The sequence below is a fragment of the Sycon ciliatum genome, chromosome 1 (genome assembly GCF_964019385.1).
Source record: "Sycon ciliatum chromosome 1, ocSycCili1.1, whole genome shotgun sequence".
Classification (NCBI taxonomy): Eukaryota; Metazoa; Porifera; class Calcarea; order Leucosolenida; family Sycettidae; genus Sycon; species Sycon ciliatum.
In genome coordinates, this window is record NC_088643.1 from 11,219,298 (window position 1) to 11,231,481 (window position 12,184).

General features: G+C 48.8%; 2 protein-coding genes across 2 annotated transcripts in view; both read right to left on the reverse strand.

Annotated features, from left to right (window-relative positions):
• Positions 1-6,179, reverse strand: part of LOC135813158 (WD repeat-containing protein 7-like) — a 22,127-nt gene extending 15,948 nt beyond the window's left edge. The window contains exons 1-4 of the mRNA XM_065326378.1: positions 5,581-6,179; positions 2,659-2,765; positions 1,474-1,729; positions 182-475 (exon numbers count right to left, since the gene is read on the reverse strand). Of these exons, the coding sequence (XP_065182450.1) occupies positions 182-475; positions 1,474-1,729; positions 2,659-2,765; positions 5,581-5,958 (1,035 nt within the window). The 5' untranslated portion in view covers positions 5,959-6,179. The remainder of the gene's footprint in view (positions 1-181; positions 476-1,473; positions 1,730-2,658; positions 2,766-5,580) is intronic.
• Positions 6,180-6,573: 394 nt separating this feature from the next.
• On the reverse strand, positions 6,574-9,004 carry LOC135813164 (pyruvate dehydrogenase [acetyl-transferring]-phosphatase 1, mitochondrial-like). Its single transcript, XM_065326384.1, has one exon. The coding sequence runs from the start codon at positions 8,792-8,794 to the stop codon at positions 7,478-7,480; it is 1,317 nt and encodes a 438-aa protein (XP_065182456.1). The 5' UTR covers positions 8,795-9,004; the 3' UTR covers positions 6,574-7,477.
• Between the last annotated feature and the right edge of the window lie 3,180 nt (positions 9,005-12,184).

Sequence of the window (12,184 nt, forward strand, 5' to 3'; positions counted from 1 at the left end):
TTAGACTCTATCAACAAAGCTATCATACTCGTCAACTCCTAGAACTGCCAATGCACAAAATGAACACAACAATTTCTCAAGGTCTGCAACGTAATCTTCAACACTGATTTCAAAGCAACGACCAACGCAAAGTACTCTTGCAGAGTGAAGCTTCGCACCACCCTGTTAGCAGCGACCATACCTGGTAACGGTCGACGAAAGCGCCACCGGTGAGAGCGACGGAGTGCGTGTCGCTTCCCACGTGGCACAGCTGCATGAAGCCACCTTCGGAGATGTCAAACAGCTGCCAGCTGTCCTGGGCAACGACCAGCGCCATCGCGCTGCCGTACGGGTTGGTGCACAGGCTCACGGCACTGGTTATCCCGACAAAATGCTGCTTCTCGTTATCCACAGGTTCGGCAGAGCGCACATCAGTTGACTTCATGTTCCAGACCTTCATGTAGCCATCTTCATTCAGGCCCAGGAAGGACATGGTCTGTGCACCAAAGTAGAAAGAAACCAAGCATGCACAAAGGATATTGAAAAAGTTAGTCCAGATACCAGGCTCTGCCCCGCCGTACATTAGAATGTGTAGGAAGACAGCTCGGTTGCAAAAACTCGCCTTCCGTGCAACACAGGCAGTCACTGTGAACACAAGGCTCACTGCACGCTGAAGTGAGGCATGAAGTGAGGCAAGTTTTAGTTCAATACATACTGTACAACCAGAAAATCATTACTGTAAAGTGAGAAATTTTCGCTAGAGATTATATTTCGCTATTTTCGCTACCAGCACACTTTCGCGAATATAGATCGCCGCAAACTGCTCTGTGCATTGATTTTTGACTGTACAAGATCCCATTGAAGAGATTAAATCGCGAAAGTTTCTCGTCGTGAACCGGCGCAATTCTTGAAAACGCAAACTTTGCGCGCCGCACAAATTTATCGCTTTACAGTAGTTTAGTCCACAGGCCATGCAGCGTATTGAAAAAAAAGCTGGAAAATCGACGTTAGTCCGGCAATATTAATTTTAGTCCGAAAAATCCTTAGATGAGAAAGACGAAATTAGTCTGCGATGCATAACGTTACTTCTGGTTATACAGTAGTGCTGTGAGCACATCATCACACGGCTGCCAAGCTATGGCACAAACAACAACTTTATGTTACCGGTTGTTAGTCGACCTTTTAATGACCTAACACCCGGCCTAATAAGGGGAAGTCGACTTACAGCCGGGGTATACCTGCCCGTAAACCGGTAAATCGAGGCCCCAAGTCTGGAGGTCCACTTATAACCGGGGTCGACTTACAGCCGGTACAATACGGTAACATGACACCAAAACACATTCCAAATTTTTTTAAGCCATGGATGACAGGGCTCACAATGCATACTGTATGCGTAACAGAAAACGTCGACACAAGAAAAGCACAAGAGCAATAGCGCGTGCGAGACTTGGACAGAACACACGGCAAGATGAAAGCAGCGTCAACGCCACTCACCTGTGCCGTGGTGTTCTCCACCACCGCCATAGCAGTAACCCAGGATGGGCTGACTTTCTGACGGAGAAGGAAGAGGATGTCGAAGGAGCTCAGGTCCAGCACGAACAGGTCACTGTAGTAGCCCTGGACAAGGAGGCGCGGCGCCAGGTCTGGCCGACCCGACGGCTGGAACACCTCGACGTGGGCATGATGGTGGCCCGGTATCACCCGTGAATGCAGACATGTGCCATCGTGTATGTCCCACACGAAGATTTGCCTGCGTGTGTGCAGCGAGAAGGACAGAAAGTCACAGAAGATACAACAACAAAATCAACAGACGTGCAAACATAATGGCGCTCAAAGCTCTCGTTCGGAACACTACTCTAATTAATACATGCGCACACCGTGTACGGATGAACACCTAACACCCGGGATTCGTGAAATAGGTGACACCAGTAGCATAGCGGAAATAGCTCAACGCACAATACCAAACAAAGAGAGTAGTATATGGGACAAGAAAGCAACACCAACAGAAGACATGACAGAAGTAGACGTCATTGAAAATGACGCCCAGGCGCTGAGGACGTATATATACGTCGTTTCAATGCCAAATAAGGAGTGCAGAGCCTGGGTACCGAGTGCCATGACCTGTAGCCTTAAAAGGGTTAATGCTCAACACACCAACAAAGAGTAAAGACCGAATCACAATACAACTTCTTGTGGCGCGACATGCGACGAGCTGCGACAGCGACACACGGTTCACAACCTTTTACATGTTTGCGACATCCTTATGCACGAGTAGTACTATGCACGTGCACTGAACGTGCACTGCACATGCACCCAGGGTAGAAACTGTACTCCATTTGTGTATGTATGTCGCACGTCGCATGTCGCAAAAGTTGAACTTTGTTCAACTTCTGCGACAGGTGCCTTGCGACTGTATGCGGCAGCTCGCGACAGGCAGCTTCTTGTCGTAAATCGCGTGTCGCGACACAGAAAATTGTATTGTGAACCGGCCTTAAGACATTGAACCAGCAAAGAATGGAATCGATAATTGCAACCCTGGAGAAATGAAATTGAATGTGCCCTCACTTCAAGAAGTTTGCTAAACTCAGGGTATGAAACATGACCCGTGCAATGCACCCACACCGCCTCAAAGCGTTGAAGTGCTCCTCCCAAAAAGCAAGGCACGTCGGGAAAGCTTACCCACACTTTGTAGCACTGACGAGAGCATAGTTGTCTGGACCGTTGACACAATCTGCCAATGCTGTAATGGCAGAGCTATGCCCGTACAACAATTGGCAGGGAAATATCTACAAAACAAAAACAAACATCAACATGCTTAGTGCCGGACTCAGATATTCAAGCACGTCACGTGGCAGTGAAATAGAAATCGCTGCGATGTTTGTGGTCTGGTAGCTCATATGCTTCTAGTACATGTACGTGTGTGTCTATTTGCATCGACGTGGGGCGCTGTGAAATGCTCACGGGCAAGAACACGTGACACCACATGTGACATCACTTAACATGGCCAGGGCTAGTGGCCACAAATGACGGACAGAAGAGAGAGAGCGAGAGAGAGAGAGAGAGAGAGAGAGAGAGAGAGAGAGAGAGAGAGAGAGAGAGAGAGAGAGAGAGAGAGAGAGAGAGAGAGAGAGAGAGAGAGAGAGAGAGAGAGAGATAGAGAGAGAGAGAGAGAGAGAGAGAGAGAGAGAGAGAGAGAGAGAGAGAGAGAGAGAGAGAGAGAGAGAGAGAGAGAGATAGATAGAGAGAGAGAGAGAGAGAGAGAGAGAACGAGGAGAAAGGCAATCACATGAGCAAGTTGGGGCTCCACTGCTCGAAGAGTGCTCCATTTCAAGGCAGAACTTTCATGCCGCCTTGCTGTGAGAAAACCAACTATGGGAGAGGGGGGGGGGGGGGGGGGGGGTCTCCCTCATTTCGTTCTTCAACCAACAGCATGCACAATGTAGGAACCGTCTTGTAAAAATACAGTAAAACCTGGGTTTACCGGACCTTGTCTAAAGCGGAACCCTGTCGACCGGAAAAATTTCCAGGCGAGGGTGGGTTGCCATAGAAAACTCACCGCAACAAGCGGAAAAGATTTCGCGCACCAAGTCCAGTCTTCACCTGCAACAAGGGAACTCCGTACCATGCCATATGAGCTTTCACACACGTGGAAGCTCTCGCAGGTCACGGACTAACGGTACTACCCTACTAGTACTAGTCCCTAGTTCGCAGCATGGACTGCATGCAGCACAGGAGTACATGTGAAAGTGTGGTGTATCGTGTGAGTGTGTGCGTGTGTGCTGCTTGCATGTATGTAGGCATGTGTGCGAATAGTATACCTTGTTCATGTACATAAATGTGGGTCGTGTATGCCTCCGTTATCAAGAGGAATCCTGTCGTATCAGGATAGATTCCGCCGCACCAGGGGCGTCCAGTAAAGACATGTTTTTTTTTACTGTACAGTCATCCCTCTTTAACCTCTTTAGCGCGAGCGTCGTACTAGTACGACGCACATGAGTTGCATGCCCCACGGCCGTCGTACTAGTACGACGCGCGCTGTACACTGTACAGTGAACCTGCATCTCATAGTCGTGGGGTCCGTGTTGAGTCCATAGTGACTTGTTCAAACTATCGCAACTCACTCAATACTTGGTCGATTCTCACAATCGAAACATGTATCTGCAAGAGAAAACTCTCAGCTGGCGATAGAAACAATCGCCGAAGCGATGCGACTACCGGTTGTTGAGATATGCGACTCGACACGGCAAATTTCAACTCGATTTTTTTGCGCAGTCTGCAGAACGCGTATTTTCCATCATGGATCCTTTTTGCGCTACCTGCTGCCATGGAAACAAGATTCAAATGATGGTAGTGGATCCCGTGAGTCCTCACAAAAAATTTGAGCTCGATACGAGCAAGGAGACCGAAATGGCAGCTGAATATTTGAGCTTGGTTAGTTTTGGCCGTGCTCAAGTCTGTCGAGCGCGTGGATGAAGTTTGCCAGACTGTAGCACGGGGTTTTGGTTTCGCTCCGAGCTGGGTTTGATACCAGTTTGTCCCTCGTCTCACGACCTTTCCAGGAAGCTCAAGATCGTGGAATTCGTCCAAGGGAAGGTAAAGTTATCGATCCTTGAGCAGCTAGTACTTTCATGGGAAAATGCGACTTTTACAGGTGTTGACGTGGGGCGCGCTCAGGTAGCGTCGTGCTAAAGAGGTTAATCCGGCACTTTATAAACCAGCACGCTCGATAAACCAGCACAATTTTCAGTCGCCAAAATGTCCTCTTGATGCACATTGTAGCAGTAAACCCGATTTGTTAATCCAGCACCCTCCGTAATCCAGCAGAATTTCCGTGGCACAAATGGTGCCGGATTATAGAGGGACCACTGTATATACATTTAGCAAACACCCACGCATAGCCAGTAAGAGATCTAACTTCTGGATGAAGCAATTCCACGATAATACGTTGCGCAAAATCGAAAATCACTTGAGTTTGGTTTGCACAGCTTCAAATTGGTTAGGTCAGTGTATTTCCACCAAGCAGATATACGGTAACTTTAGTGTGCTTCGACTATTGTCATGACCCTTCATACGGCACCTGGTACGTATGCTGTATTTGCTGTGACTGCCACAGAACATTCTCAATCACTTATTATTAAAATACATTGCATGCTCCGGCATACATTCAGTGTTTTTGCAGAGCACTGAGTACCAATATTAAGAATTTTTTCTAATCAATATTCTTCTGAATAAAACGAAGCACACATGCTCAGTTGTATGAATAGTGCTCCCCGATCACTACACTTGTGCCACGATCGTATTTCAAATAAAGACAATGCATGCATGTATGGGCACACTGTTGACATTATACTAGCAATAAGTGGGAGAAATAATTACTTGACAGGAAATATTACAAAATCTCGAAATATTACCACAGGAAGGATCGACCAACTGAGAGGTTGGCTTGGACAACTCCTACACTATGTACAACTATGTTGTTCGCTATTCGCCCTTAGGAAGACAGTTACTGGCTATACAGAGCAAAAGGAATGATTATTATATTCAAAATTCTCAACTCATGTACTCAATATAATATTCTCAATAAAATTTGAATTATCTTACCTGTATTTCATTTCCGTTTCCACGCACCAAATCCCAAAGGCATAGCTGCCCTTCCTTCGAGCCAGTTATAATACATTTCTCGTCTTTGGCCACTAGAAGACTGCTAATTGAATGAGTTGGTGGTGTTGGACCCCAGAGCACCACAGGAACAATTCTACTTGACGCCATGTTCTCAATTCTGACGTGCGGGAGCATGCGCACTTTACGTGACTCTTCCTCAGCCTCAGTCAAACTGTTGACATTTTCGGCGAGACTTCTGGTTCGGTGGTAGTAGTGCTTACCACTTTCATCTTCTTGGGGGCTTCCTTCAACATGCCTAAAGAAATTGTTCACTGGCAAGCTGTTGCTGCGAGAACGCTTTTTCTTCTGTAGAGACATATTAGCGGTTGCTAGTGAACGCAGCGCCGACCTTTTGACTTCCACTTGATTTGCGCGAATAGCGACTATTGAGCATGCACTTTGTACAACTTCAATTTCAAACCTTTCTTTTCGAGATAATTGCTGCTTGCTGTCTGGAAGGTTTGTTATAAGTGTTCGACTTTTAGAGCGACTTTATCTATATCTACGAGTCAGAAATGTAGCTTGAAGATCCTAAAAGATTGTCCACCAGGCTCTTCTCAGACGTGTGTCAGTCGGAACTGGTTTCGCTTCAGTGCCTGCACTTGCAAGTGTGTTAGACTCTGCTGCAACCCCTGGGCCTGGTGCAGTCTAGTGGCAGTAGTGGCGGTGTGACATGCGTTTTCAACGTGTGCTACACCTGCACCTGACGCACACTGCACCCAGCTTTAGTTTTCAATCTTTTCATGGCTTTCAGGATGCCAACTCCAGTCAGACTCATTAACGTTGTGATTGGATGCAAGGCAGCGGTGGCGTGTGTACACCCAGTGTTGCGGGGCACGGAGGGTCAACGCTGCGGTGTCGGAAAACCAACATAGATGCGGCTGTGATCGATTATGATGGGCCCAGTCCAACACCAGGCACACAGTACAAGACTGGACTTATAAAAATTTGATTGTATCAAGTGATAGAAGAATACGTCGCATACGCCGCCGGCTAACGCCTACAAAGCGTGCATACGGACAGGGCGAAATCATCAGGAACTATGGTTTCCCCCTGATCAATTGATCTATCGAGCATGGAGGACCACAGGCCAATACTGAACAGTTCACATAGAAGTGCTATTTAAGCCTCACGTACACAAGCATGAAGTCCAACAACTTCTTAGTGAACGTTCAAGTCCATGGATGAAAGTGGGGTTATAAAAAAATAATTCGGCAACATACCTAATGCAAAGTTCCGACGCTAAAAAGAAAAAAAGGAGAAGACACGCTTTTCAACAGTGTTCCTACAATGGCAAACCAATCGCCATCTCACAGAAACGCCACGGTGCTCCCAGCGCCCGGGCGTAAAGCGTCGAAACAACAACAGCAGGTGCTTCAGATCAGTGCAGCTGACTGCTTCATGAAACGGGGCAGCTGGGCGCCATTCACCACACCAAAGTATCACTGCGTGCCAAGTTCAACGCTACAAGTTGTCCACCACCATGTACACTACACGATTTCACCCAAGCTGATACTGGCTGTTGTGACCGGTCTGCATGTTACTGCCTCAGCCCAGGCGTCTCCAAATGCTTCCGTGCATTCTTAGGCCTTCAACCGCCAGATGGACGAACGCCGTGGCGCAGTTTGAGTGCGCCAGGAACACCTCTGTATCAAGATTGGTCAGTACAGTTGCAACCAAATGATTATAGACCCTGCAGTCAGTTCCCTCTTCAGAGAACCCTGTGCCAAGACAGGACATGATCCAGGCAAAGCAGAGTGCCTGGCCGGTTGAAAAGTCCATCGTAGTACGGTAGCAGAAATTCGTAACTATCTCAAGCCCCTCCGGAACATGATTTTCATTTCGACTCGTTCTCGAAGAACACCACAACGACCGTGATGTCATCATAATATCTGCGGCGCACTTGAGCCGGCAGCTTCAGCAGTGCTGCGGCATACTCCTGTTGCTTTAGGGTGTCCGGCTCGCGGCACGTGGACTGCAAAGCACGGATGATCAAGTCCGTCGCTGCATTCTCCTCCATGTCGACCGGACGCTTCGCCTGCTGCCGAAGCACATTGTAGTGACGTCCGACAATGTCAACGACCTCTGACGGTGACAGGTCATCCCAGAGACCATCCGTGGCCAGGATCATGAAGGAATCGTCGTTCGTGAGCTTGTGCTTGCGTATCTCAGGCTCACAGGTCAGATACGGCGGTGTGAGATAGTTCGGTGGTGATGTGCCGAACATTCTGCGAACCACATCATACGGCCATTTGTACACAAAGTCGCCAAAGGCTCTGAGTGGCTGCAGAGACCCGAGTAGACGGCCATAGGCTATGACCCCACGCTCTCCGGGATGGCCGTCTCGTAGGCGTGCCACCTCCAACGTATTGTCCACCGTGTGGTCTGTTGTCAGTGGTGTGGCAACATAGCCCGGGCCGCTGGCATTCTTCGTTCCGAGCACGATGCGGCAGTCTCCGGTGTTGGCTAGGTAGAGCTCGTTGCCGTGCACTAAAGCCGACGCCGCCACGGCACCGGATGCCACGACACGCACGGCGTCCTTATCACCGCCCAGCGCCTCGTTACTGAAGTCCTCGTCGACACTCTGTACCGCCATCTTGATGGCATTCACAGTGCTCATCTCTCCGCTCTTCACGACTGATTCATTGAACTGCGAGGCCGACGCGCTGAAACGGTTTTGCGTGGAGTCGCTTTCCGCAACTGGGGGAGCTAGCAGCGACTTGCTGTCTGTGAGTCTGTTGAACCAGTTCTCAACTGGTAGCACATCCATCACTTTGCCCCTGGGCGAGAGAGCGCAGGAAAGGTAGAATGGCAATCGTTCCTGCAGTCTCTGGGCGCATTCCCAACCAGAGTGGCCGTCGATGATTGAAAACAAGTAGGAGTCGCATGGCTTCAGATGCGCCTGTACGTGACGGTCTTCAGCAGGACTGTTGGATGCCACATGGCCGACATGGAAACTGTGTATTCTACTACGGTTCACCATTGTGGCACTCTGGTACTGGCGGAAAACAGTCAGTGCTTCCTTCCATGTTGCGGCAACAGGACTGCTTCCAGCGGCACGTCCCTGCAAAAACAAGGCCGATCCAGTCATTCCCAAAGATGCAGCAGCTAACGCTATGCGATTCTTGCGAACCCAACTGCCTAGTCTGGCCATGATTTCAACCTAAATAATCGATAGACTGTGCAGAGGAATTCAATCTACTGGAGAGGCTTGAGTGTTGCCTGGCCACTCCAATAGATCGTACCTCCGTGGTTTCTGCTTCTCACAAAAATGATGTTGGGAGCTCAGGAGAGACAAAGAGAGCAAATGCCAGTACCATTTGTTTTATATTTCTTGACCAATTACTATTTCCAAAAAGCATACAACCAAACTGTTCATTATTATTTTATGCACTCTAGAAATCTACAAAAAAACGTCACTCGTCGTCAAGTCCACAAAATCCAGTGTCTCTTCTCTTGTTGCCATGGATGCCCGGACGGCGGAGATACGCTACGCTCGCGATCCCGTATGCGGGAAAACAACACTCGACTTTCAAAACAGAAAAATCATATTCATCGTTTGAACGTTCAGAGCTAGAGACGCAACACCAAGAAAGTTTGTAAATTGTAGACTCCAAAGGTTGCCTCTTTCCCGTCGCCGATCAATCTCTTTGGACCGAACGGACAATGGCTTTGCACCCTGCTCTTGCTCGCCTCGCTTGGATTGTAGGACGTTGGAGAGGCAGTGGGCATGGAGTTTTCCCAACCATAAAAGCATTCGATTACGTCGAGACGGTATCGTTTGGTAGTTGCGGAAAACCGTTCCTAACCTACACGGGCCGGACTTCCCATCCAGTGGAAAAATCCCCAATGCACGCCGAGGATGGCTTCTGGAAGGTGTGCCCCGGCACGGACAAGATCGCTGTTGCCCTCTCCCAGAACACGGGAGTCACAGAGCATCTGGAAGGAATAGTCAGTGCAGATGGCCAGAGCGTTCACTTGATATCCACGGCTGTCCACGGGCCATCGTTTGGAAAGGAGCCCCACGTCACCAAAGTGGAGCGGCTGTACGAGCGTGTATCGGACAATGAGCTGAAGTACACTCTGAAAATGGCCACTGAAAATACACCAGAACTAACACTACATCTAACTGGCCAGCTCACACGGGACGACTAGTCAACTTACTTATCGTACTCCGAACTCATTTTTAAATTTCCAATATGGATTTTTTCTTGAGTGATTTGCTATTCAATCGTCCTAAAAGTTCACAGCAATTTCTTTTTATCTCCAATCCAAATTTCTCCCACCCGCAGTAGGCCCAGGACAATACAGATACGATCTCACATCTCCTCAATATAGAATAACAAATAAACAGGATCAATTCTGCCGTCATGACCGCACACCAAACGAAGTCCTGAATGTTTTCCAAAGCAATATTGTACCTCTCCAGTCCAGTCATGGGCTGGAGAAATAACAATGCGCTATCATTTCTACGAAATGAGCAAGGACAAGGTGCGTGTGTGTATGCAACCTGTAACCATCTACAATCGTGGACATGGAAATCCGGTCGCACGTCTAGCGGCCCCAGGGCGCTGGCCATGTAGCCTAGCCGTGGATAAGCGGAACATGCATCATGTTCGCATCGCGATCGGATCAACATGACTTTGTGCACTGCACACGGCGTCCTGTACGCGCTGAGGGCGCCGGCCCCGGTCAATTGAATGGACTTCCATGTCTGCTACAGTAGGTTTCATGTGCATGATGCAGCTTGGGTCCATTAGAAACTCAACGCTCTGTATAGGACGTTTTGCCACGCATGCTCAACAGGACTAGACACAAGATGCACGGTTGGCTCTGCTTCAAGTGAAATCTGACCCCTTACAATGTTCACCAGGAAGTACAAAAAAACCGTTTTCCAGTACCGTAAAATCCCGCCAGAGCGTCCCTACCTCCGCCACCCTTCGAGTAGGTCCAGGTGGGGAGGGACGGATGGGCGAGTCCTACTTACCGCATTCAGTACTGCATGAAAAAGTACTCACCCTACGAAACCTGTTCATGCATCTCGTACACCGACCAAAGGTCAAGAGCCAGGATAGACCCATCAAAACTCAGGGTTTGTGCGATCCCTGGTCAGGAGGGTGGGCACTGTTGCGCACATTTCCAATGGGGTCGAGCACCCATCTGCAGTACAGTACGGCACCACAGAGCCATACGAGGGTACAACCAATCACTTCCCTGACAAGAAGTCAGGGAGGGGTGGATGGGAGAGACGGGGCGGCGCTCTGGCAGCGGGATTTTACGGTACTACTTATAGTAGTCTAGTACATGTACTCCCTGGTGTTGACAAGTTGAGGGAATGGAAAAGGAAAAAGTCTGAAGAAAAAAATTGACTGCCACCACCAGGACTTGGGAGACCTACGCTTGAGGCCAGCAATGCTCTTGTCTTACCACTGCTGTGACGGGCACTGGTGAAGCTGTCATCCCAGCAGAGATGTTTGCTTCAGGCCAGGGAGTCGGTATTTTACGACTCCCTGCTTCAGACTTCGAAACTCACGCTTCCTGTGACACTACACAGGCTGGTAGGATGCAGCCCTCACAGTACCCACACACTTGACGCATATAAAGATACAACGGCCTGTTGGAGACTTCACGGATCACAGATTCCACAGTGATTCTGCCTGCAAGGCATAGCTTCGATTTAAATCCAAGTTCCAATTCAAAAATTTGACACATTATGCTAAAAGAAAGTGGCATAGAAAAATATCAACATGCCCTGAAGCTCGAAGGCAACAAAAATGTTTTTAAAAAAGTTTCTCAAAGCTCTCATGGCCAGCATGATAGAGAGCTACACTGTACTTTTAAGTACATAGACTTCGAAGTACAAACCGGTACAAAAAATCCTATAATCGGTGTTTTCAATATCAGATACAAACTCCCAGGATAGTACCGGTATACCTACATATACATACAAATGCTAGAGAAAAGCATACTCGACCATGCACTGCAGATGCACATGACAAATTGACAATCACACCTGCTTCCAGCACTAAAGAAAATGCCTAAAACGCGAACTCAAACACTCTCGCCATCGCGACATTGGACGAGCAGAAAGCATTTTCACGCCGCTCAATAACATCACGTGACCAAGGCCTAGTGGGCGAAAACTAACAAGTGAAGTGAAAATTCAAATAAAAGTGTATGCGACTTTAGTCACCGGGTCTGATCTGTGTGTGATTATAGAGTACAGCAGTGTAGGTACAGACCATGCCCACTCACCAGTACCATGATAGTAACAGAACTGCGTGCCCATGCTGGACGATGGGCTCAGTCCGATGACGGCGATCCGCCCGACGACACCGACGGCGCACCTTCCAGCGGAGCGCAGTGCGCCTTGACGTAGGCGCGCACGTACTCGCGCACGCGGACGCGCACTTTGTCGGTGATCTCCAGCTGTGCACCGCGCTGGCGGGCCTTGTGCAGCTCCTTCTCCTGGACCGTGTGCGTGAGTTTCCTGGCGAGTTTCTTGAACTCTGCCGAGTTGCCGATGCGGGGTGGCTCGCCAGAA